We start from the raw sequence: 26,305 nt of genomic DNA, 5'->3' as shown, positions 1-26,305 counted from the left end.
AGCTCTAACAGAGAAGGCTGATCTACCAAACTCTATACTACACAGTCACACAGTTGTCCCCCTGTTATCTAAGTGTTATAAACTCTTTTAATGGAGGAGCTTTACTACTATATACACTAGACTAACACCAGCAAGACACACAAAGCTGTCAAAAGTTATTGGAAGTGTTCCTTTGTTTCCCTGCAGTTCCAGAGCAGCCAGGAAACCTGTAGACTGTCTCAGCACTCTGCTGTGTGTGTGTAGAGTTCCCATCTCATAGTCGGCCACTCAGGGAACATCCAGGATCATCATAATCATAAAAAAAAAAAACTTCTAGCTCTGAACCAGTATTTGCTGTGACAGTTCAGTCATACAGTGATAGGAAAGCCTTCATTTTTAATGACATTTCGAGGTCTCGATTTGAATATGTTTGCTGTTATTCTCTCAGCCTACCTCTTTATGGCACCAGGAGGTGTACTACCAAACACCTGTTCTCATTTGATTCCAAATAATAAGAAAAGGTCCAGTTAAATCAGTGTTTTTCAACCTTGGGGTCAGGACCCCACGTGGGGTCGCCAGAAATTCAAATGGGGTGGCCTGAAATTTCTGATAAAAATCTTTTTTAAATAATTATTATTCTTTTTAAAATTCTGATTAAAAACACCACACACAATCATAAACAACAGTATTCTATACTTTCACTTTCTTGAATATAAATTGAGTTCAAATAAAATGCAGCATATAAAAATATCTGAGCTGGCCCCCAAAAAATGTTGGTGTCACCGAAAATGTGTCATGTCAAAATGGGGTCATGAGTCAAGAAAGGTCGGGAACCACTGAGTTAAATGGTTCAGTCAGCTATTGTTACAGTATCACAGGTGTTACAGCTCACTACCCACAGTGTCTACATTTGTGTCTGTGTGTACTGATTGATTTTAATCTGTTTGTTTTCATATTCTTGTCCCAGCACACACACACCCACACACACACACACACATACACCCACACCCACACACACATACACTATAGATGATGGTGGACTCCATGCTGGTTCAAGTGGGCAAGAATCTGAGTGAGGCCATGAAGATCCTGGAAGATGGACAGAGGTAAAAGGAGACATTTTTTCTTCTTTCGTCTTGTATTTAATACAAGTCAGATGATTCTGTGGCATCTCAATCATGGAAAATGTATAAACGTCCATTCAGGGTTGAATTTCCAGCGAAAGAGCACAAGAATGTAAGATGACAGAATATATCAGAGCGGAGCGTCTTCACATTTTTGCGTTTGTGTCCATCTGTATAGAGAGGTGGGGTCAGAGGGGAGACGTTTCAGCAGGACCAACATCCCTGGACCGCTGCAGGGAGAGTAAGACACACATACACACACACACATGCACCTCCAACAAAAGAAAATGAAACAAAAGAAAATGATTATTATTGTGGAGAGGAGGCGAGGAGCTGAAGATGATCATTAGTTTCTTTTTCTCTGTGCAGTGGTCAGGATGTCGCCACAATTCTGCACTTAGTTCACAGCCTCATTCATGAAGAGGAGGAGACGGAGGACAAGCCCAGCCAACAGTAAGGAATAATAATATAATATTTAATAAAAAGTGCCTATACATAAAAGAACAAAGGCGGAAATACACAAGAACTATGACAGAAGAACCAAAAACACTGGCATAAAATGCATGAAAGCCCAAGCAAGCTAAGGCCACACAAGAATCCTACAATATAAGTTGAGAGCAGGAGCAACACAGTAAGTAATGATCCAATTAAATGAGATAGAAATAATGAAGTGAGATAACAAGAGATAAGAAGTGATAAAACAGAATGAAACAAGGTAGGGCATAAAAGTAGAAGCAGTATGAAACAGATCAGAACAGCTGATTGATTGACAGAGTGCCTGGAGAGGAAAAAGCTTATACAGTAGGATAAAATAAAAATTTTTACTGCAGTGAAAGCCATAAAACACAGTTGAATCAATAAAGTTTATTTTCATATTTATTGTTTTGAAGCTTAGTATCTGAGTTGTGTCTCCAGTAGGATGCAGAATGTGGGTGAACAGGGTCACATGGCGCTGCTGGGCCACAGCCTGGCGGCCTATATCTCAGTGCTGGACAGAGAGCGCCTGCGCAAGCTGACCACCCGGATCCTGTCTGACACCACGCTGTGGATCTGCAGACTGTTCAGGTACGACTGAGGCCACAGACGATCACAATCTACTGTTACAACACTAACTATTCATGTGCAGAGAAGTTCTCTATCATTCTAAATATCCTAAAAATGCCTAGTCCCTCAATACTATGAACTAAGATGGCAAGTATTTCAACTCTAGATAAAAACACTCTCACACATCTTCATGAATGAACTTTTGTTTTTTCTACAATTTTCCATTTGTGTACTGAGAGACCTCTGGGTTCTGCTTCCTGTATTTGAATGATCTTCCTTCAGTGGATGAAGGTGTATGTGATACTAAATCCTGCAGTAGTATGTTCTTCTAATGCTGGAAGCTGAAGTTTAGGACATTTCTGTTGTGCACCAGGATAGGCAGTATAAAGCAGCACACGCTCAAGTATGCAGACTTTAACCTTCAGTGAAATTTAATCAAGTAACTTGTATAAAATTTCAGTCCCTGTACAGTTGCCATGAAGGAGGAAATGAACTATAGAGACCAGTTTTTTTTTTTTACCAGGCTGTAGACATGTTTATTTCTGCTGTTACAGTTTTTTTTTTACGATCGCTATTAGTGTTTGTCAACACTTTAAACACTTTTTCAAAACTGTTAATGTATATCACACCTAAAACACACAAGTCCCAAAACAGTTAATTTCATGCTCATGAGGTTTTCTGTTTTGACAAACTGTGAAAGCAAATGAAAATGTATCAGTTAACATCTACTGTTTTGGTCATAGTTGAGCTTGTGTGTAAAAGAAGTTAAAGGGGAATTGCCGTTTTTTTACAATCTGGACCTTATTTCTAGCATAAAATATGATCATTTGCTCACCCAGATAACTTTGGTGTCTTTAGAAGTCGTTCCGACAAAATTAACTCCAGCCGAGAGCCGCGTATATCCATATAATGTGAGTCTACAGGGCAGCGGAATGCAGCCTCTAAATAACACATTATCTGCAGCGAAACACGTTCATTTCACCAATATTTTGTTATGATATGCTAGTGCTATTCCCCTCTGAGTCAGTTATCAACATCTGGGGTCTGTAGGTTGACCTACTAACCTCTGACCTGGATGATGTCATCTCTGAGCGCTGCACGGCTCATTCTGATAATAATGATTCCACTTAGGCATTCAGCTCCATTTTTAGTTCAACTAGCCAGAGCTTTAGTAAGTCCAGGTTGTGGAGAGGAAGCCTGTGGGAGTTGAACTTCTTCCAGCTGCTCATTTTGTTCTGACAAGTCGGAAACACGCAGAAACGAACCATAGCATTAGCAGTGGCAACACCGCACCGCACTCAGAGATGACATCATCCAGGTCAGAGGTTAGTAGGTCAACCTACAGACCCCGGATGTTGATAACAGCTAACCCCGGACTCAGAGGGGATTAGCACTAGCGTATCATAACAAAATATTGGTGAAATGAACAAGTGTTGAAAAAAAATGTGTTAATTGTATAGCCCACACAGGCTGATGTTGTGGTAACTGTGAAGAGTTTTGAAAAAGTGTTAAAGTATTGAACAACGGGTCCTAGCGATCGTAAAAAAAAAACTGTAAGTTGAATATTTTAACATAGGAGTCTATGGAGACTGACTCACTCAGACCCACAAGGCTCCTGTTTCTGTACCATTCATGGTTTCAGTAAATGTATTATTTTATTGTGAATATGGCAGATGGGTAGAAATTCTAAGCTTATAAATTTGTTTCTTTGGCCTGAAGCAGACTATTGTGTGTTATATATTTATAAGAGCTGTCATAGGCACACTCGTAATAACATGTCTTTCAGTCTGAGCAGCTCAACACTCAGGGTCTTCTCTTGGCTGTCAGTATTGAGTCTTTCCACCTGGATGTGACGTGTCCCTCAGGTATGACAACGCCTCGGCCTACTTCCATGAGGACAACAGGGACGGCCTGGTTAAAGTGTGTCGGCTCATCATCAATGCCCGCTATGAGGAGTATGCCTCTGAAGGTTATTCAGTGCTGAGCGCCAAACAGCCCATCATCTACCAGAGTGCGTCCTGCAGGCCTGGACTGGGACAACACCTCTGCAGCCAGGTAGACACACACACACACACACACACACACACATAAAGAAACAGAGAACTTACAAATAGCTGCTTTAAATCCAGTATGGATGGAACCTTCATTAGAATAACAGTTGAGGCAATCCCAGATCCAACCCTCTGCCTTTGCTGTAACTATTGACACATATGGCATATTGGTGATTGAAACTATGCCTGCACAGTATGCCAAAACATGATTTTGTAATTATTATATATTATTATTATTATTATATTGCAGTTTCAGTTAGAACGATTTAAATGATGATAATGATAACTATCATTTAAATATTATGCAGTACGTATAGATGGATGGATGGGTGGGTGGGTGGATGGATTTATTTATTGTCCATCTTAGTGGAAATTTGTCTTTTGCATACATTCATGGCACATTAAATCATACCTACACACACAATCAAAACATACGATAGACAATTGTGCAAATCTGCAGAATTTACTATCAGACTATCAGAATATAGTGACAGTTCCAGCAAATATGACTGGATAATTGTTACCAACTGAAGCTTTAATATTCATGATTACTAATAATACAGATTTGACTGTATTCCATCTGTTTGCATACCCAATAGAAACTGACTGTCTCTGTGTCCTCAGCTCGGCCTTCCTCTCTCCAGTTTGTGCACAGTCCCATGCAACACCCTCTTTGGATCCCAGCACCAAATGGTAGGAGAGCACAGATGAAACTCACACACAACAGAGCAGGTAGATGGAGTGAGAGTGACTGTGGCTCATGTCCTGTGTGTGTCCTTGTCAGGATGTCGCCCTGTTGGACAAACTGATCAGAGAGGATGTGGAGGCTGGGAAGCTGCCTCTGCTGTTGATCGCTAACGCAGGTGAAGGACACTCACAGACAGACACTCGCTCTGTCTGCGCGTTATGCAAGTCGTACATGTCAGCAGTTACAGACATGATTGATCATTGTAATAGTAGATCGACAGATAAGTTTAGTACTATAGAACGAATCGCCTTGTTGTTGTTTACAACTACTTCTGGGTAGAAAACCAGCATGAGAACAATAGTGACGGACGAGAATTTCGCTATATACGTATATCTCATTTTTCATGTCACTATATCGCCGTTTAGACTAACCTGATGTTTGTAAAGTTTATAAAACCAATGATTGGACAAACATTACTATTTATGTGTGCACATTTTTGTAACTAGTCATGGTTATCATATAGATTAGCTGGGCTAACGGTTAGCTACCTGTTTAACTTTAATAACTCAGTGACTCAATAAACGGTCCATGAAAAAATATTTTCTCCAGCGGATATCTAAGTTACAACATGACTGAGCTAACTGAGTAGTTTCATGCCGTGTCCGACAACGGGAGAGTTTTAACAGTTGACGTCCTGATGTTAGCTTTGCTACTGCCGTTAGCTTAGCTTCTGCCGTTAGCTGTCCCTGTCAGCTGCAGCCATGATGCTTTCTAGACACTGTGATTCCCCCAAACTGAATAAATACAACACATAGCAACACGAAACACACACAAAGAAATAGTAATGTTTCTTCAATCATTTCAGATTTGTCTAAACGGTGATAGTGACGTGAAAAATGTGATATATATATTGCTAAACTCTCGTTCGTTACTATTGATCTCATTCAAATTAGGTGCTGGTTTTCTACCCGGAAGTAGAATGTAAACAACAAGGCGATTCGGTCTATTACAGATTACTATTTTTTCTGTAGTTTAAATGTTACTTGAATTCTGTGTGTGTGTTTACCCCCCCCCAGGCACCCCCGGGGCAGGTCATACGGACAAGTTGGGTCGCCTGAAGGACCTGTGTGACCAGTACAACATCTGGCTTCATGTGGAGGGGTGAGTCAGTCCTACAACATCTCATCAGCATGTGGTTATCTCCTGTGGTTGTGATAGGATAGTCACACTTCACAGGAACTTCTCCAGAACAGAAACATTCACTTGGACTGAAATATGAACTGAATAGTCTTTGGTGGTCAAAGGTCATAGGTCCAGTATATCAGGAGCTTGTTGAGGGAATTTCATCACTGTCACACTGTGACCTCACATAACACAAATCCATAGACTAATTATGATGTAATTTAACAAAAATGTCTACAAGGATGAAAATAAGTTCTGACATTTTATGTTAAAGTAGTCAATGGTCGTCTTCACTGTGACATTGTAATATTCATTTTTAGATACTGTAACCCAGGATGGAGAGACTGTGATCATATTTCCTGATATTTGTCCGGTTGGTGAAGGTGACTGGTTTTAAATGACAGCCAGCATCACTTCATCAGTCCATTCTGTAAAACCACATCAGCATTGTTGCTTTGATATTGTCGGGTCTAATAAGTGTCTGAAGTCTCCCAGCTCCATCATCATCATCATTGATGTTTGTTGTTGCTCTGCAGGGTCAACCTGGCAACCCTGGCACTGGGTCAGACCACATCTGCTGTCATGGTAAGCTCACATTGAAATGTTTGATTCACACACCCAGCATAAAACACATACTCTCAGGTTAACAAAAGGCTGCACAACACAGGTCTAAATACACACAGACAAGGTCAATATGTGCACTGTTAAAGGCAGAGTCTGGAGTTTTTAGTTTGTAAACAAAACATTGAAACTGGGCCCCTCCTCTCAGGGCACACAAATCCTCTCTATTTTTGGGCACAAAACTCCAGACTCAACCTTTAAAACATTATCATTCTATTATTGCAAATGAAAAGAACATCAGCACTGTGCATTCTTATGTCAGAGGTTGCTGCTCCCCCTTGTTTTGCTTTGCAATGGCAAAAAGATGTGAAACAAATGTAAGGATCATAGTTTATGAACAATATGGTTTCATAAATGGTGATGACTGATAATAAAAATGTCTGGTTTTTGTTGGTGGACGCTGATCCAGACTGCAGAAGAAGTTGGTGCAGCCTGTGAGAGAACTTTCACCATCTTCTTTCACTCTTTCTCATGTTGATTTTCTTTGTATTTATGTGTATTGTTCCAGGCGGCCACCAGAAGTGATAGTATGACACTGACCCCAGGTCAGTGGCTGGGGCTGCCTGCTGTGACTGCAGTCACCCTTTACAGACATGAAGATCCCGCTCTGGTAAGGTCCCTTCATGAAGCCATGCATGAATTTGTAACTTTGGTGGAGATTACGAAATCAGATGTCTAAGTATCACTATGGTGACCTCAGTGTTTTAGAACAGAATAGAGAAAAGTAACTACTAACTATAACTAATTACTTTTTTAAAGTAGCATGCCCAACACTGTCTGTGTGAGAGACAAAAAAATAATAATAAAATGGATTAGATAGTTTAGATTAGCTGTTTATCTCTTCACCTGCCTAACCGCTCAATGTGTGTGTGTGTGTGTGTGTGTGTGTGTGTGTGTGTGTCTCAGTCTTTGGCAGCTGGGCTGACCTCCAGCCAGCCGGTGGAGAAGCTGCGAGCGCTGCCTCTCTGGCTCTCTCTGCAGTACCTTGGTCATAATGGGATCGTCCAGAAGATCAAACATGCCACTGCACTGGTGAGCTTCACTAAACCTCCTCTAAACCACACAGTCACAGTCGCTAGGGATGGGAATCGAAAACCGCTTCCTCTTCAGAACCGGTTCCAACGTGGATCAATTCTTGGGATTGATTCCGTTTTTTTTGTTGATGTTTTTTGCAAATGCGCGAGTTTCCGAACCAAACAACACGGCGTCGAGACAGAAGCCTCTAAAGTGTGGGGGTTGATTGAGTGATGTGACAGCATCGCCTGTTTGTAAAAACGGGCTAGACAAATAAAATTGCCTTGCCTGTTTGTTTTGTAAGCCGACACTGTGTCGTGTGGACACATGCTGCTTTAGTTTATCAGCTCGTGGAGCCTGTTCTTTGAAACCTACATTAGGGATTAAGCCGGGATATGTTGGTTATGGTCTGTTATCCTGGCTTAATTTAGCCTCAAGTCGGTTGTTCGAAAGCAGGTTAAATTTATCCTGGTCAAGTTACTATGGTGATTTATTCTCTGCAGCTAGCCTGCTCCAGACCAGGCTAACAGCCAGGCTTAGTTGATTCTGTTGTCTTTATCTGTGAAGTCAGCAGTCACTCTGATCAGAAATCAATGTGTTTCATACAGTTATTGTTGTCATGTACATATTGGCCTGATTTCTAAACAAATAATAACAATAATCAAAAAACATGGAACATTTACAATATTTATTAGGCTTTTTTTTTCATAATTAGGCCTTCAAAATTATTTTCATAAAATATGTTACGAAAAAGAAGAGTTCCCGCACACTAAGCCAACTTGCAGAATTTTATTATGCAACGTTTCGGTACTAGACCTTTTTCAAGCAAATTGAAAAAAAAAATTTTGCTTGAAAAAGGTCTAGTACCGAAACGTTGCATAATAAAATTCTGCAAGTTGGCTTAGTGTGCGGGAACTCTTCTTTTTCTTATTTGGACTTGATTGTCGCCCTCCGACGCACCTGCCTGAGAAGTGGATGTGCGAAGATTTTTGCTTTTTCATAAAATATGTTACAAAATATATTGGCCTAAATATTGGTTGAGGTAAGAAAATAAGAATAAAATTGAGTGACTGTGAGCACCTTCCAAATAATTTATAGACCTCATCATTGTTATCGGCAATTTATTGAAGCACCAAACAGCATAATGTTCTAATATTTAATTCATTTTCACCTGTTGCACTTTTGGCCATGTGCTGTATAAACTTTACTTTAGATTTGTGCAATGATCAATCAACTTCCACTGCTCATCATTAAGGCAAAGTGCACAGTTGCCTTCCCAAACGTCAGGGTCACCTGCCGCCTATGATCAGAATCGTGAAATTCTTATCAATTCCCATCCCTAACAGTCGCTACATGTGTTTTTGTGTGCCGAGACTAATCAAATGAGACACATGCTAAGCTAGGCTAAACCGCACCTTGAATGCATCAGATGTGATGACGTTCAGCAGGTTGAAACTGTCCAGAAATGTAATGTGGTGTGTCACGTCTCTCTCTCCTCCAGAGCCAACAACTCCTACAGAAACTGAAATCACTGTCCTCCATCAAGACATCGGTAGGTGATCTTCCTTCACTGCTCACATAATGTCCACAATAATAAAAGACCATCAGGCCTAATGAGGATAGATGATAGAGGATTCTCCTCTGTGAGTGAAGTCGTTGGGGAAAAAATACTTGTTTAGTGGTAGTTAGTTTTATATCACTGTTCATAAATCTGTCAGCACCTGCACCTGAGAACAGAGCTCTGTATCATGTTTACACCACTGCCCACAACCTAGAAAGATGACACTGAGGAAATAAAATCATCATCAAGACCAGTATTATAGGTAGTAATGTTAGTAAACTACAGTAGGGGTAGTGGTCTTTACTGCTGGGTGTATTAAAGCTGCAGTTGCACCAGTGACTTCTCTGTTCTGTGAAGAGACTCTACTAATGTGTGATTGGTGGCTCCAACAGAACATTACAGTTTTTCTCAGTCGCTTTGCTGCATTTCTCACATCACTATTAACATTTGCACAACAGTTAGTGCATTTCTCAAACCAATTAGTACAAACTGCAAAACCTAGTGGATAACCTGCAAAAGTGCATCACTTGCTCAAAATGGATAGTCCATTCCTCAAAGACCATTGTTTATGAACAAGATAGTCATTATGACAGTTTACTCTTTAAGTGTTTTTCAATGCAAAAAAAAAGTGACACTGGTGACGCAGTTTGGTGACACTACCTGAAATTATTAAGACAGCACTACACACTACTTGGACAGCCATTTGAAAACTACAGTAAACTTACACATTACTGTATATTTAGTGATGATAACTGAGTACAAGACATTGAGTACGTATGTTTCACATTTTTACTGGTCATATTGTAACTGAACATATAGAGTACTGTACTGCACTGTGTCTACATCACCCTGTCAATTGTAGCGATTGAAACAGATTCAATATTCTTAGAGATATTGTCATCCTCACTTGGCGTCTCTCTCAACCTTATGGCAATGTTTGCAATCACCATTGCACAAAAATGAAATGAGGACCATTAGTTTTATAGGGAAGGACTAGCATTCATAAGTATAGTTCATTTTGACTGAAACAAATGATAATGTTATAAAACAGCAGAGAATTGTATAAAAGCAACTGTTACATGCCCAAAAGCATTTTCAATTTGTTCAGAGGAAGGAGAAATTGCTACTATGATGTGCATAAATGACTAAATGTTGTGGAGGTTGAACTAATAGTTAGACTAATAGTCCTGTCTCCCTCAACTCTCCTGTCCATTAAAGGCGAAAAAGCCCCCAAAAATATACTTTTAAAAAAAGAAAAAAAGAGCGAGGGTTATTTTGTGCGTCCTGTCCACAGGCTCCTCACATACAGAGAAGTCACATGCATCACTGCAGTATCTGCTCTTATTCCATGTCTTCTTATCGCCATGAAACAATGAGTGTGTCTCTCAGCACCTCCTGACATTGCAACGACATGTGTGTGTCTCACAGTCATGAGTCAAAATACAGAACAAGACTGGTCATATTCTATTTGACATCAATGTCACAAAAAAAACAAAGCCAACAATATCTCTCAAAAGTGACTTACTGTCACGTTTGAAGTATACAGTACAGGTATACTTCTGTTGTACTCTGCATCAGCATATCATTTCTCGTCCAATCACATATTTGGATTGGGGCTAACTGTCTAAAAATGTTAGTGGAGTAAAATAAAGCCAAATGGAATACTGTTACAGTCAAGGTCAATAAATGTAAAGTACCAAGGGTTGTTATAATGTAATATATCACCCATTATTCACTGAGCGGGACACAGGTGACTTCTGACTGTCACTAAACAGTCAGAGGTCACAACAACAAATACAACAGAATAAGTCACAGTTTATTTATCTACTCTTTGTTTCATTCACTAGTGCTTAACTGTTACAGTAGCAACTAGATATTATTCCTCAGCTCATTGTAAATGATAAAGTAAATATCTAATCATTGTTGGTTTTGTTTTTCCATTACGTAGGTTGATGGCAATAAAGAAATCTAGAATATCACCATCTTTTGATCCATAAAGAGATTATAGTGGATGTTCTGGAGCAAGCAGGAGGTCAATCTGAGCTGCTGATAGATCTCAGTGGTGAACTGCAATTAGAGTGATAAACGTCAGGCCCATCAAACTGTGACGGCAGCTGGAGGGAACATCCACTTAGATCTTTGTTTTTAATGAGCCCCATCTCATCAGAGCTGACACGCCGCCATGAGACTGAAGGTGCTTGTGTCTGTATGGATAATTACACCCATCACAAAACAGATATGGTGACCCTTAGAGCCCAGTGCACTGCAACTTGGGAAAACATGCAAATAACGTAATGACGTGCTGCAAATGCAATCCCACAACACAACAGGAGTGGACACGAAGGTGGAGTGGGGGTGAGTTACCATGAAGGTGCTCTCTCTCTCTCTCTCTCTCTCTCTCTCTCTCTCTCCTTATCTCTATCACTATCCCAATTGCTATCTCTGTCTCTATCACTATCTCTATTGCAATCTTTATCGCTATCTCTATCGCTATCTCTATTTCTAAAGCTATCTCTATTTCTATCGCTATCTGTTTCTATGGCTATGGCTATCGCAATCTCTATCGCTATCTCTGTCTCTATTGCTATCTATCTATCTATCTATCTATCTATCTATCTATCTATCTATCTATCTATCTATCTATCTATCTATCTATCTATCTATCTATCTATCTATCTATCTATCTATCTATCTATCTATCTATCTATCTATCTATCGCTATTACTATCTCTATCGCTATCTCTGTCTCTATCGCTATCTCTATCGCAATCTCTATCGCTATCTCTGTCTCTATTGCTATCTATCTATCTATCTATCTATCTATCTATCTATCTATCTATCTATCTATCTATCTATCTATCTATTACTGTCTCTATCGCTATCCCTGTCTCTGTCTCTATCGCTATCTCTATTACTACGTATCTCTGTCGCAATCTTTATCGCTATCTCTGTCTCTATTGCTATCTCTGTCTCTGTCTCTATCGCTATCTCTATTACTATCTCTATCGCAATCTTTATCGCTATCTCTGTCTCTATCGCTATCTCTGTCTCTATCGCTATCTCTGTCTCTATTGCTATCTCTATTACTATCTCTATCGCAATCGTTATTGCTATCTCTGTCTCTATTGCTATATCTGCCTCTGTCTCTATCGCTATCACTATCTCTATCGCAATCTTTATTGCTGTCTATATTGCTATCTCAAGGCAAAAAAAATACAAATGAAGAAAAAAGTGATGAACCTTGTTCCTTGTTTTTCAGTAACTTCAAAAGACACATTTGGAAATACAAGTATCTGCAGCTCATGTGTTGTGTGATTGATCCAGCTCATTTATGCATTTGCATGCGTTCTTAAATGACAGTACACTGAGTTCTCCAGCCCACCGTACATAGAAGAACTTACAAAACTGTGGTGCATGTATTTTATTATAATCAAACATGTTGATGAATTGATGATGTTTTTTATATGAAGGGCAGCTTTGGTGTTTTGTTATATTTGGTGAGAAAGTCCACAGGTGCAGAGAGGATCAGAAGCTCTTCATGTGTTAACTTGACTCCAAGAGTTGAAAGATGAACCCCATGTGTGTTTGTAGGATGTGACAGAGACAGAGATCTCTCTCGTGGAGGCTTTGACCATGGTAACACACAGTTGTGTTGATACTGACAACAGTCTTAGGGGCTACAGACCTGACATGAAGCTTGTTCACTGGCATCCACCACATGAACACTGTATCCATGATGTAGCCACTCAGTAGCACAATATGACATGATACATTCAAACTACTGTGAGCCAGATGCAGTGAACAATCAGAATGCCTCTTTGTTGGTGAGATGTGAGGTGTGCGTGCATCTGCGAGTGTGTGTGTGTGTGAGTGAGTGCATGTCTGTGTGTGTGTGTGTGTGTGTACAGCTGTAGCCATAGTCAGTGTGGATTGCCTTGGTTCCAGGGCGTGGTGCCGTCGATCCCGCCTATCTCCGGGGCTTCACTGCGGGACGTTCTGGGCTCTCTCATGCTCTCTATTGTAGGTGGGACCAAGCCTCTGCCTGTACCCTCCACCCCCAGCCTCCAGCCCCCCTCCACCTCCCCCTCCCCCTTTACCCTCCCCTCTCTCCCTTTTCTTTCTTCCTGTCACTCCTGACCATCTTCCTTCACCCACATCAGCTTAGCGGTTTTTGGGTCTCCATTGGCTGACGGACTGTTCACTTCTTCCTAATTGTTTAGGATGTGGACCACTCAGGCATGTCCTTTGAGGTACTTCAGGGAATGCCTCTCCACACTCAATATGTTTTGTTGACTTTTGAAGAAATACAAGGGTCATGAATAATTAATGAATATTTCACATGCTGTTGTGTCCAATCACTTCCTTGTTAGAAAAAATGTCATTTGATGGCAGTAAAAAATGTATTTGAAAATGTCCAACTGAAATATCCAGACTTGATACTGTTAAAGGATAATTACCATTTCTTACAATCTGGACCTTATTTCTAGCATAAAATACGATCATTTACTCACCCAGATAACTTCAGTGTCATACAAGTCGTTCCGACGAAATTAGCTCCAGCTGAGACCCGCGTATATCCATATAATGTGAGTCTACAGGGCAGCGGAATGCAGCCTCTAAATAACACATTATCTGCAGAGAAACTCGTTCATTTCACCAATATTTCATCCAGGTCAGAGGTTACCGGTAGTTAGTAACAGCTAACCCCTGACTCAGAGGGGAATAGCACTAGCGTATCATAACAAAATATTGGTGAAATGAACGAGTTTCGTGGCAGATAATGTGTTATTTAGAGGCTGCATTCCGCTGCCCTGTAGACTCACATTATATGGATATAAGCGGCTCTCGGCTGGAGCTAATTTCATCAGAACAACTTGTAATGACACCAAAGTTATCTGGGTGAGTAAACGATCGTATTTTATGCTAGAAATAAGGTCCAGATTGTAAAAAATGGTAATTATCCTTTAAGGACACATGGTTTACTCTTGAGCCTGACGGCTTTAGTCATTTGCAACAGTAAATTGTTGAGGTTCTCCTTTTCAAATGTGGGCAGTCAACAATTTATTATTTACTGAAAGGGAGTGTGTGAAAAATGATTGTCAAGAATACAAAGTTAAAAGTAGTTGTTAAATGTAGCTATATAAGACGCTCTTGGGTGCAAATATACAAATGTGCAGTGCAGTGACAGTATGCTGTAAACAAGGCTAAGGATGAATGCCAGCTCTTGACCGGACCGTTCTCTCTTGGACTACGACAGTGCTCCTCTGCTGGGCTTCCGTCCAGAACTCTTCCAGATGATCCAAAACGCAGCACCCTGTTCTTCATTCATCCTGAAAGGCCATGTCACTCTGCCTTCAGTGAGACGTCTGGGTCTGGGACCCTCCACCCAAACCCATTCAGTGTCGTGCTCTTTCTTTGTGTTTCTCAAAAAGGAATTTGGTCTGACATCACCATCCCTGCACACAAGATAATCCAGACTGTTCTGCTCTGTGGTTCCCTGATGGTGGAACATGCTCCTGAAGTCCATCAGAGCACAGGCATCCCTCTACCTTCAGGAATTTCTTTCTTCTTCTCTTCAGAGAGCCTCTCCTCTCTCAGTCCCCAACACCTCTAACTAGCTCTCGTTGTGCGCTTTGGTGTTACTTTCTTCTACCATCAGGTTGTTTTTGTTTCAACAACTTAACAGTCAATATTGTGTCCATGACATCCATGGCAATCTTATAATAAACTAATAAGTTTATTATGAATACTTTATACTCACTACAGTCGCCTTTCTGTCTCTGCGCTGGCCACAATCAGACCTGGGGTCATGTTGTTTTCAGGTTTTGTGTCCATCTGTCTCATTCTCACAGACATGACGTTTCAGTCACATGCAAATTAGAATTTTTTCCAATTTGCTAGAAACGTTTATTTTGGCACACATACCGAGCTCAGTCCCGCCCCAAACATTGAATATCCCGCCTGCTCGATAACGCCCAATTAAATTTGTTTTCCTTACTCGGGTAAACTCGTGGGGCAACTCGTGGAAGGAGGCGCGACAAACAGGACAAACGGCCATTTCTGAAAACCTTTAAGGTCTTTGGCCACTTCAGACAGACTATGATCATGTCTGAAGGTTGAAGTCTCCACATTCACAGGTGGTGTTGATAGAGAGGGGCAAGATATGATGGATATGTATTCACTGTGTACACTTATTGTAACTTTGATCAGACCAAGCCTGGATGAAACTACCATTCGACAAACAGACATTTCTTTTTCTAGTTTTCTGACCCGACAACACCACACACATGCATGTGAATTATTCATGACCCTCACATCTACACCTCAGAAACACTAGTCCTCATCTCAGTCCCACCCAGGCATGATGCTTGCCTTAACCCCTCACCTGGATGTCATCAATGATCAACTTCACTCTGGGTTTTATATCCTGTCTTAGTGTTGTATCATATCGAACTCCCAGGGGATCAGCTGTTTGCTGATGGTTTGCCTCTGGGCTCCCCAAATTAAAAACCAGAACAAAAGACAGTGTTTGGTGATGTTGTGATGTTGTGAAGATTATGGGAGTTGTACTGCCATCACTGTGTTCATCAGGGTCATTGATTATCCACAAAAGTATCGTCCTCTACAAAACAAATGGACCAAGTGAGTAGAAGCATTTACATGTTAGCAAACCAAGCTGACGTTAAGCTTTGCTCAGCTTGTTTCACTGATAAGTTATGGTCCAGATATCTGGAGGTTCTTACCAGCGCAACTGATGGAAACACTGACTAAAGCAGTAAAATGTTAAAGATCAGTGATTCACTGACGCAGTGCACACAGGACAGGACGTCTCCAGCAGCTGGAAGCTGAGCTCTCTGCTATTTCCTCAGCTTGTTTCTCTGATAGCTTCATGTCCAGACGTCCGATGACTAAATCTTTCATCTAGTTCAAATGTAGACCCACCATGTATTTATGTATTAAGGGCAGGTGGATTAAAACAAGATAAAAGTTATTTTGAGCTTCTGGTTAGACAAAGATACTGACACATGATCATGATGTCACTAACAGACAACCAATGACATGTTGCCATGATTAAAGTCACAGCTTTCCCTGGTTTGAGAATGGATAACACCTTTTGGGAGAACATAAGAACACAACTCATCAACATTTTTAGAAACTCTAATCTGGCGAAGTTGCGTATTCCGGCCTTAAAGGGGAATTGCCGTTTTTTTACAATCTGGACCTTATTTATAGCGTAAAATACGATCATTTACTCACCCAGATAACTTTGGTGTCATTACAAGTCGTTCTGATGAAATTAGATCCAGCTGAGAGCCAGCTGAGAGCAGCCTCTAAATAATTATCTGCAGAGAAACTCATTCAGTTCACCAATATTTTGTTATGATACGCTAGTGCTATTCCCCTCTGAGTCCGGGGTTAGCTGTTATCAACATCTGGGGTCTGTAGGTTGACCTACTAACCTCTGACCTGGATGATGTCATCTCTGAGCGCGGCGCAGCTTGTTGCTACTGCTAATGCTACGGTTCGTTTCTGCGTGTTTCCGACTTGTCAGAACAAAATGAGCAGCTGGACGAAGTTCAGCTTCCACAGGCTTCCTCTCCACAACCTGGACTCACTAAAGCTCTGGCTAGTTGCACTAAAAATGGACCCGAATGCCAAAGTGGAATGATTATTATCAGAATGAGCCGGGCAGCGCTCAGAGATGACATCATCCAGGTCAGAGGTTAGTAGGTCAACCTACAGACCCCGGATGTTGATAACAGCTAACCCCGGACTCAGAGGGGAATAGCACTAGCGTATCGTAACAAAATATTGGTGAAATGAACGAGTTTCGCTGCAGATAATGTGTTATTTAGAGGCTGCATTCCGCTGCCCTATAGACTCCATTATATGGATATATGCGGCTCTTGGCTGGAGCTAATTTCGTCGGAACGACTTGTAATGACACCAAAGTTATCTGGGTAAATGATCGTATTTTATGCTAGAAATAAGGTCCAGATTGTGTAAAAAAAAAAAATGCAATTCCCCTTTCAATGATACAGGTGAATTTGACATGAACATTAAGATGATGCTAAACAGGAGACAACCCTGGGTGATGTCCTACTCAAAAACCCAGTCATGGTGCAGCCTGCATCAGTAATTTTTTTGCATGGTTCATGGACTTTATTTTGAAATATTTTTGCAGTGATAATGGAGAAATTGTTATGTCCAGTACACTTTACTGATAAGTTAATTCTTTAATGTTACATAAATCAAGTGTCAGCTTGGTCTTGGGTCACTCCAAGTCCTGACAACTGGAGTTGTAACTCAGCTTTGGGCTGCTCCATAACACTCAGAGCACCACCACTTCCACACAACAGCTGTTTGTGACAGTTCCAATGACCATGGACATAACTTACAGTGCAGCTTCAATACACGTACACTCAGAGCAAGCTCTTAAATACATTGCGCCCTTTCAATGTATGGTAATTGTTTTGCATGTCATTAAGAATGTTTATTGACAAGATCTATGTAATGAAATGAATGCCTCAGGTTGTCTGAGTGGTTTGTCTGTGTGTCCAACAGGTGGAGGATGAACTCAACTCTCCTGTGGTTCTGTTCAAGTTCTCCCAGGAGATGAGCGCCGGTGAGGCTCACCTGACTAACATGATGGAGACGAGACAAGATCCTGTTTTTTATTGAATTTTATGAGGGCATTTTTGTCTTTATATGGATAGTAGAGTGGAGAGAGATGGGAAAGTTAAAGGGATAGTTCAACATTTTGGCAATTTGGCCCATTGCCATAATCGCTATAGTCGTAGCAGTAGGTTTGTTACCTTTAATTGTCAGTGTAAGCTATTTTTAGAACGGCGGAGCGGAGCAGCAGGCTGCTCAGGGCTATGCTACGGAGGCTAAGGGAATTTCTTGGTTTCCCTCATCACACTCATCAAATACACAACCCAACAACTCCAAAACGCAGTCGGGGACAAGTTGTGAGCTGCACATTCACCACGTTATGAGATAATAATGGAACGTTACGAGACGGAGCTGTTTAAGAGGTAAATTCATGCAAAACCGCTGATGCGCGTTGCGTTCAGGGACAGTTTTTCAGCAAGCAGACTCTGTATTTACCCTGTATTTACCTCGAAAATGGCTCTGTTTCGTAACGTTCCATTATTATCTCATAGCGTGGTGATTGTGCAGGTCACAACTTGTCCACCAGAGCGTTTTGGAGTTTGGGGATTTTGTATTTGATGAGTGTGATGAGGGAAACCAAGAAATCCCATGAGCCTCCGTAGCGTAGCTCTGAGCAGCCTGCTGCTCTGCTCCGTCGTTCTAAAAATAGCTTACACTGACAATTAAAGGTAACAAACCTACTGCTATGACTATAGCGATTATGGCAATGGGCCAATTTGCCAAAATGTTGAACTATCCCTTTAAAGATTGTGATGATTAATTAGATGAGGCCAAGAAATGAAGTCATAGCATACAACACAATCATAATATGTTTGGTTTTTGCTTTCTTTCCCTTTGTGCTGTGTTGTAGCATCCAGTGGAGGCTCAGTGGAGGGATACTGCGCCGGGGAGAAAGAGGTCATGGATGCCTTCAACAGATGGGTGAGTGTGTGTTCTGTTTTTTGAAAGTCAGTCTGACAACGACCGGTCCTGACCTTGGTAAAGGTTGGACAGATGTTAGCGTTGGCCAAATGAATTAACTCGCTGTGATTTAATAAATACAAACCATTCATGGCATTATGTTTGACAGGGTCTTCACTTTCAATATTTTACTTCATATCCTAGTTGGATACTCTGTCACTGAATGAGAAATGAAGTTGGTACCGTGTATGTGATGAGGTGATTAGGTGATTTTTAACCGTGATTATATTCCACAACTGTGGAGACTGACTGTTGATCAAGGAGATGAATATCATTGTGTAATTGTTTGTCCCTTCTTGAATAAAGACAGAAAGGAGTTTATTAGAAAATAAATAAATTTCAAAAGCTAATATAATTTCGCAATGCAAAGATTTTTTAAACTCTTAAAGAAAATCTTAAAGCAGAAGTAAGCGATCCGGTGGTTTTGGCTAACTTCCTGTCAGCAGATGGAGTTAGCAGTCCCCGCCCTCGTCCCTACGTCACCACATTCACGCGCATCCCTTGGCTGCACACACAGAGAGGACCGCCCCTTTATGCCGTTCTCTCTCCTCATTGGATAAAGGTTGTAGGATACAAGGAAAGTTTTCTCCTCGGCTTACAGCAGAGCAGAGTGACTGACAGACCCGTGTTTCAGACCAAACACTCTATATAAGTGATTGCTGTCGGAAGACAGAACTATTTAAGACTTATATTAACACAAATATTCCGCTTACTTCTGCTTTAAGTATTTTCTCATGAGTGTTTATTGAGTTGTTTGTATGTACATTTACTCTGGTTCATTTCATGTTGTTGTACACTGGCCGCTGCTGAGGGATCAAAGGGAAAGAAAATGGAAAAACAAAACAAAACAGTGGATCTATGGATGTTGGAAAGTGACAGGAAGTTGTTCATCAACTGTCTGTCACTTTCTACCTGAGTGCAGAGTTTGGCAGAACTGAACCCTTCCTGACAAAATCCAAAAAAAATCAAAGCACTGTTTTGTTGTCAGTGCTTTAACAGTAACGTGTCATAATTGACCAATCACTCAGTCCATGTTTATCCTGTTAAATGTCCGTAGCTTGGTGAGCAGCTCTCTCAGCTGGTTCCTACCAGTGGAGTAGAAGTGGTGGAGCTGGAGGACGAGGGAACCTGTGTTCGCTTCAGCCCCCTCCTGACTGCTGCAGGTAACACACACACACACACACACACACACACACACACTAACACAACAATTCTTTTACACCTGTATGCTGGCAACAGTTGGAATCGGGGACTTCCATTGTCCCATTCTTTTGGATATATCTCAGTAATGCTGAGGGAATTTCTTCAAATTTCACACAAACGCTCATTTTGACTCAAAACTGAACTGAGCAGATTTTAGTGATCAAAGGTCAGGTTTTGGTACACTGGGGTCTCAGCATCAGCTCTTACAAAAACCTTCAGAGTCAACACAACACCAACACAGGTCCTCAGCAGCACAACTGCCAAGGTTTTTTTTTTTTTTTTTAATTAAAATTCAAGAGATTCAAACTGTCAGCGGGAAACACTCAGGTCTGTGACTTGTCCCTCCCACCCAGTGCTGGGGACCCAGCAGCAGGACGTGGAGGACCTGGTGGAGAAGCTGATGGAGCTGGTGCCGGTGATGAGCTCCACAATGAGCCTCCGACAGGACTTCAGAGAGGACAGCCTGCGACACGCCGCCTCCCTCAGATACATGGAGGACCTGAGCTGGCCCGGCCTGGGAGCCGTCCGGTAAGACGTCTGTCTGTCACAAAACAAACTCAGCTGCCTCAGAGTAATCTGATATCAGAGTTTGTCCGAGTATGTACTTGGGGTCAGTGTATCTTTTGGTCATTGGATTCTTTTTTTCTTTTTTTTAATAAATGGGAATTAAAAAACAAATTTCACACATTTCATTTTGTAATACAAAAAATAAAATTGAAACCGAAAGCGTTCTTCTTGTGGAGAGTCAAAAACAAATTTACTAAAATTTAAAAGACAGTTTGATTTTCATGTTGTATTTCATATAACAAGAGATAAAATCACTAGACAACAGGAACTAAAGAAAACAGACCAAAAACACAGTTTTTTCACATTCTGACATCAGATGTTGTTATTTTCAAGGCAATAGTTCCAATGAGCACTAAGGTACCTGTGGTCCTGTAGGCTAAAATGTCTTTGAAGCCCTACACAGATATGATTTTAGACATGGCAAACGAGGCCTGAAATCTGTGCACATATCAGATGAAAGTGAGGGCGGAAGAGGATTTTTTAACAAATTTGGGGAGATGTTGAGCTGAAAATAACATAAGCATGATGATTGGAGTCCCCAACGTACAACTGGAATTAGAGGCTTAGACTTACCCAGGTAGCTTCCTATTGTTATCTTTTTGTATGGTCTGTCTGTCCATCTTTAAATGTGAGGACTACAGATGGAAATTAGCTTTGAGCTAAATCTGGCATATTTACATGACGTGATGTGCGCATCACCAATCTGCATTGTCCTCGTCAAATAAACAATAAAAAAAAAGGTGGCAAAAGTCATAACCGGGGTATGAACCTGCGATACCTCCCCTTTTCCCTCCTTCTGCTCTGTGTGTGTGTGTGTGTGTGTGTGTGTGTGTGTGTGTGTGTGTGTGTGTGTGTGTGTGTGTGTGTGTGTGTGTGTGTGTGTGTGTGTGTGTGTGTGTGTGTGTGTGTGTGTGTGTGTGTGTGTGTGTGTGTGTGTGTGTGTGTGTGTGTGTGTGTGTGTGTGTGTGTGTGTGTGTGTGTGTGTGAGACTCTTGCCTTATAAATGACTTTTGGTGTCAGAATATGAAAAAAAAACCTGTGTTTTTGGTCTGTTTGTTTATTTCTGTTGTCTAGTAATTTTATCTTTTGTTATATGAAATAGAACATGAAAATCAACCTGTTTTTAGAATTTGGTCAATTTCTTTTTGACACTCAAAAAGAAGAACGCTTTGTGTTTCAATTTTATTTTTTATATTTAAAAAAAAATCAAATAAACCAACCATTTCTTGTTTTTTAATTCCTATTCATCAAAAGAAAATCCAATGACCAAAAGATACACTGTCTGTCCTACAATTTTCACTTTCATGCATAAAGTTAGGTCTTGACCTTGTCCTCTAAAGTGCCTTGAGATAATAATGTGCATTATGATTTGATGCTCTACAAGTCAAAATGGATTGAACTGATGTGTTGATGTTCAGGTATGAGCCACAGACTGAAGGAATGGATGAGAGCAGGAAGAAGCAGGAGCTGGAAAAAATGAACACGGAGCTGCTGAAGAAACTAGAGGAGCTCGACACTGACATCATCTTCTCCACTGGTTCGTCCTACACACGCCTGCAGCTGTGCAACAGTGTCACTTCCAGCCCGCATGTTACTCTACTCTATACCTGTTCTCCTCCTCTCCTCCCAGGTCCTGAGTTTAGCACCGAGGAGCACTGTATCTTCGTTGGCATGGTGACTGAGGATGTTGATGTTTCAGAGCTGGTGGATACAATAGCTGCCCTGGGGAGGGACATAGAGGAGAGTGGAAGGGTAACTGTTTTATTGTTTTATTAATTTTATCTGAAGATCATTAGACAGTGTGGACGTTGTGTAATTACTGCCCATCTTTAAATGATGAAAAATCATGAAAGAATGGAATGTTCATTCATTAAAACAAATGAATGGACCAGAATATTCTCAACAGTCTCACATCGGGCCAAAGGTCCTCAATTAGAAAGTGAATCTCTGAGCAGTAATGAAGAGACAAAATAGAAAGTGAGAATAACCAAGGGGATGATTGTTCTTTTTATTGAAACAAATCAGCTACAAATTGTGCAGTGAATAAAGGACAGCCAGAATTGATGTTTTAAACTTTTTTTTGGGGGGGGGTCAATTTTTTATTTTATTTTATTTCATTACATTTTCATTCATCTAGACCCCTTGTCCCAGGGGGTTACATTAATTATGGACAATTACAGATAAAAAAGGAAATAGAAAATAAGAAAAATAAATAAATAAAAATAAAAAATAAAAATAATTGATGTTTTAATCTTAATACTGGCTTTTAAGGTCATATTCAAGCCAGGAGCCAGCTGGTGCTCTCAGGTCAGCTGGAACAGGCCGTCCAGGAGCCTTCACGCTGCGGGCTGCTGCTGCAACATGCTGCATGATTGTGTTAGAGCTGCTGCTACACCACTGTGTTTTAAATCTCAACTGGTCTTTTAACTCCTGGAATGAAATGTGCTGTATGAATAAAACCAGAAAGGTCAGGTGGATGTCAGCTCAGGTCCAGAGGAGTTTGATGATGGGAGAGCTTTAGACTTCTAAAAGTCAGAAAGATGTCGACTGTAAAATGCTGCTGCACAGGAAACAGATTCAGATTTTAGAAGAAGTATATTCGTCCTTTCCAGGAAAATCGTTTTCACATTCTGTATAAAAACCCTGACTGAGGAGGAGGAATTACCACTCAAACATTGGTTAAGGTCCAGATGTTTACAGATGTTGATTAATTTAATTTTCACCTTTGTAATGGCTGTGACTCCCTCCTTGCAGCTGTTGGAGAACATGACAGAGGTGGTGAGGAAAGGCATCCTGGAGGCGGAGCTGCAGCTCCAGAAGGCCAATGAGGAGAAACTCATGGAGGAGGTGTGTAGATGAACACTTTTGTTTGCTCTCTTGCTTTTATAAATTGTGAGTATGGTTTTGTGTGTGTATAATAATACAAATCTAGGTTAATCTACTGACATTTTTGTGTGTGTGTTTTAGGGGATGCTGCGACAGCTTCCTCTGGTTGGCTCTGTGTTGAACTGGTTCTCTCCAGTGCAGAGCTCCATAAAGGGACAGACCTTTAACCTGGCTGCAGGTATGTGTGTGTGATTCATACTGTAAGTAAGACCAATGATTCATCTGAATTCACACAGACAAACTCTACGGCTTTACTGTTCATGTGTTTCTCTTTCACACTCATGCTGTGATGTCTGGGTTGGTGATTATAGCTCAACACTCTTCTACTGTCCAGGGGACAATTAAAAGTGGTGAACCCAGCTGGGACCACATTTGTGCTACAGTCAAAAAGTCATAATAATCTACTTTCCCATCATCTCTCCTCAACCTCTAAAGAAGTTGTCATGAGGTCAAGGAAAGATGAGGAGTTCAGTAGAATTCATAAAGACAACAATAAAATGTGTCTGCACTTAGTCTTAGACTAAGATTTTTAAATACTTAAAAATATAATTTAATGACAGTAAATCATCCTACTTGAACCACAAAAAGCAAACAGAACTGAAATGTCGAAATAAGTTGATAAATATATGAATGAAAAATACAAATTGAGAAAGTTGAGCCTTTAAAATAATAAGATAGAAACAGAGAACTGAGCAAGAAGTAAGAATAAATTATGTTCAGATAAAAATACAGATGTACAGTTTTCTGGCATAAGTGTATCTTAGTGCATCTCTATAAAAGTGTCAAGTAGAGGAAATGAATTCATTTGCACAGGGAGAGGATAAGGGTACATTATATCAATGTTATAGTATTGTTAAAGAACTAGATTCAGAGAGAATAAATCCATATTTATGGATTTCCATTGGAACTGCAGCTTTATCAATACTTGACATTTGAAGTAAAAAAAAACATGAAACACCAAGTGTGTTCCGCTCTGGTTCATCACTGTTCCTGTCTCGCATGTAAACGTCTTCTGTACGTGTCTAAATAGATCAATATAATATTTGGTGCTACACACAGGCAACTTTGCTCTTATAGAGAGTATACAGTATATCAAAGTATGTGAATCTTCGTCAGTCAATGTGTATCATACGTGTTCTTGTTCATGTTCATGGTGCGTGTGTGTGTGTGTACAGGTTCCCTGGACTCCTCAGAGGAGACATACTCCACCAAGGCCCAGGCAGGCAGGTCGCCCATGCAGGACACCCCCGCCTCCTCCTCCAAGAGACTGCCAGGTAGGATCACTAACCTCTGTACATTATCATTATGTACTATAGAGCAGTGGTCACCAACCCGTCCATCTTGGAGACTGTTCCAGTCGCTCTCGATAATACCGGAAAAATGAATTCATAAACACATTATGCCCGATTGATGTTCAGCTTGCTTTTTTTCGTGTAATTTTTTTAGCGGATGGGTGCTGCATTAAAGGGATAGATCAACATTTTGGCAAATTGGCCCATTGCCATAATCCCTATAGTCATAGCAGTAGGTTCGTTACCTTTATTTGTCAGTGCAAGCTATTTTTAGCGGCCCAACGGCCCAACGGAGCGGCGAGCTGTTCAGAGCTACGCTACGGAGGCTAATGGGACTTGGTTTCCCTCATCAAATTCATCAAATCACACATCCAACAACTCCGAAACGCTCTGGTAGACAAGTTGTGACCTGCACATTCACCACGCTATGAGATAATAACGGAACGTTACGAGACAGAGTTGTTTTAAAGGGAAATTCAGAGACAACGCGCATCAGCGGTTTTGCATTAATTTATCTCTAAAACAACTCTGTCTGGTAACGTTCCATTATTATCTCATAGCGTGGTGAATGTGCAGGTCACAACTTGTCCACGACTGCGTTTTGGAGTTGTTGGATTGTGTATTTGATGAGTTTGATGAGGGAAACCAAGAAATCCCATGAGCCTCCATAGCATAGCTCTGAGCAGCTCACGGCTCTGCTCCGCCGTTCTAAAAATAGATTGCACCGACAATTAAAGGTAACGAACCTACTGCTATGACTATAGCGATTATGGCAATGGGCCAAAATGTTGAACTATCCCTTCAATGCAGCACCCATCCGCTAAAAAATGCACAAACTGGTTTTCTGATTAAAGATTCTCTGCTGCTGTGGGTTATCGTTCACTTCCTGTCCTCATGTCTCCTCTCAGGACAAAGGTTATTCCGCCGCTCAGGGGCCAGCTCTGACTCCTTCAGTGAGACCAGCTCGGTCGGACAAGCTGACGAAGGGACCGGGGAGGAGAGCACCACCGTGAGCAGCAGCATCCACCCTCCCCCCACTCCCCCCACTCCCCCCACTCCGCCTCCGCCTGCACCAGAGGAGCACTCGCAAACTGGAAGCGAAGTCTCGCCACAGGAAGTCCAGGAGTCCTCTGAGCAGGAGGAGCAGGCTCAGGAGGAAAGTGAGGAGGCCTCAGAGGAGAGGCCTTCTGAAGACCAAGAGGTGGAGCAGAGTGAGAGATAGGACCGGTCTCAGGTGTCTTCCAACTGGTACCAGCCTAACAGTTGTTTTAAAAGGGATTATCACAGTGAGAATTTAACTCTTCCAGATGTGGAGGAAAAGCAGTGGAGCAGATGAACCTGTCTGTCTCCTCTGATGTGTCAGGACAGAGAGGATGTCAAAGTTAAAGGAGGAATCCACCCACAAATACAGTACACTTACACTGTAGCCAGAGTATTCTCCCACAGGTTTCTGAGCG

General features: G+C 41.1%; 1 protein-coding gene across 3 annotated transcripts; it reads left to right on the top strand.

Annotated features, from left to right (window-relative positions):
- The first annotated feature begins 965 nt into the window (after positions 1 to 965).
- Positions 966 to 26,305, top strand: pdxdc1 (pyridoxal-dependent decarboxylase domain containing 1). Of its 3 annotated transcripts, XM_085785139.1 has the most exons (23): positions 994 to 1,085; positions 1,282 to 1,344; positions 1,473 to 1,556; positions 2,019 to 2,168; positions 4,013 to 4,202; positions 4,823 to 4,891; positions 4,983 to 5,061; positions 5,963 to 6,047; positions 6,605 to 6,653; positions 7,198 to 7,299; positions 7,596 to 7,721; positions 9,205 to 9,255; positions 12,856 to 12,900; positions 17,830 to 17,890; positions 18,791 to 18,861; positions 19,958 to 20,063; positions 20,457 to 20,631; positions 22,089 to 22,207; positions 22,301 to 22,422; positions 23,425 to 23,517; positions 23,638 to 23,734; positions 24,732 to 24,830; positions 25,757 to 26,305. In XM_085785139.1, the coding sequence occupies exons 1-23, from the start codon at positions 1,009 to 1,011 to the stop codon at positions 26,068 to 26,070; spliced, it is 2,427 nt and encodes an 808-aa protein (XP_085641265.1). In that variant the 5' UTR covers positions 994 to 1,008; the 3' UTR covers positions 26,071 to 26,305. The 3 variants fall into 3 exon arrangements, with proteins under 3 accessions (XP_085641264.1, XP_085641263.1, XP_085641265.1); XM_085785138.1 differs by lacking the exon at positions 12,856 to 12,900 and having other exon boundaries at positions 966 to 1,085; positions 2,022 to 2,168; XM_085785137.1 differs by lacking the exon at positions 12,856 to 12,900 and having other exon boundaries at positions 966 to 1,085; positions 25,757 to 26,304.

Source organism: Trachurus japonicus, chromosome 8 (assembly GCF_045865225.1).
Source record: "Trachurus japonicus isolate A0001 chromosome 8, Traja_1.0".
Taxonomy (NCBI): domain Eukaryota; kingdom Metazoa; phylum Chordata; class Actinopteri; order Carangiformes; family Carangidae; genus Trachurus; species Trachurus japonicus.
The sequence above is the reverse complement of the archived record's forward strand: the minus strand, read 5'-3'. Positions and strand labels throughout refer to the sequence as shown.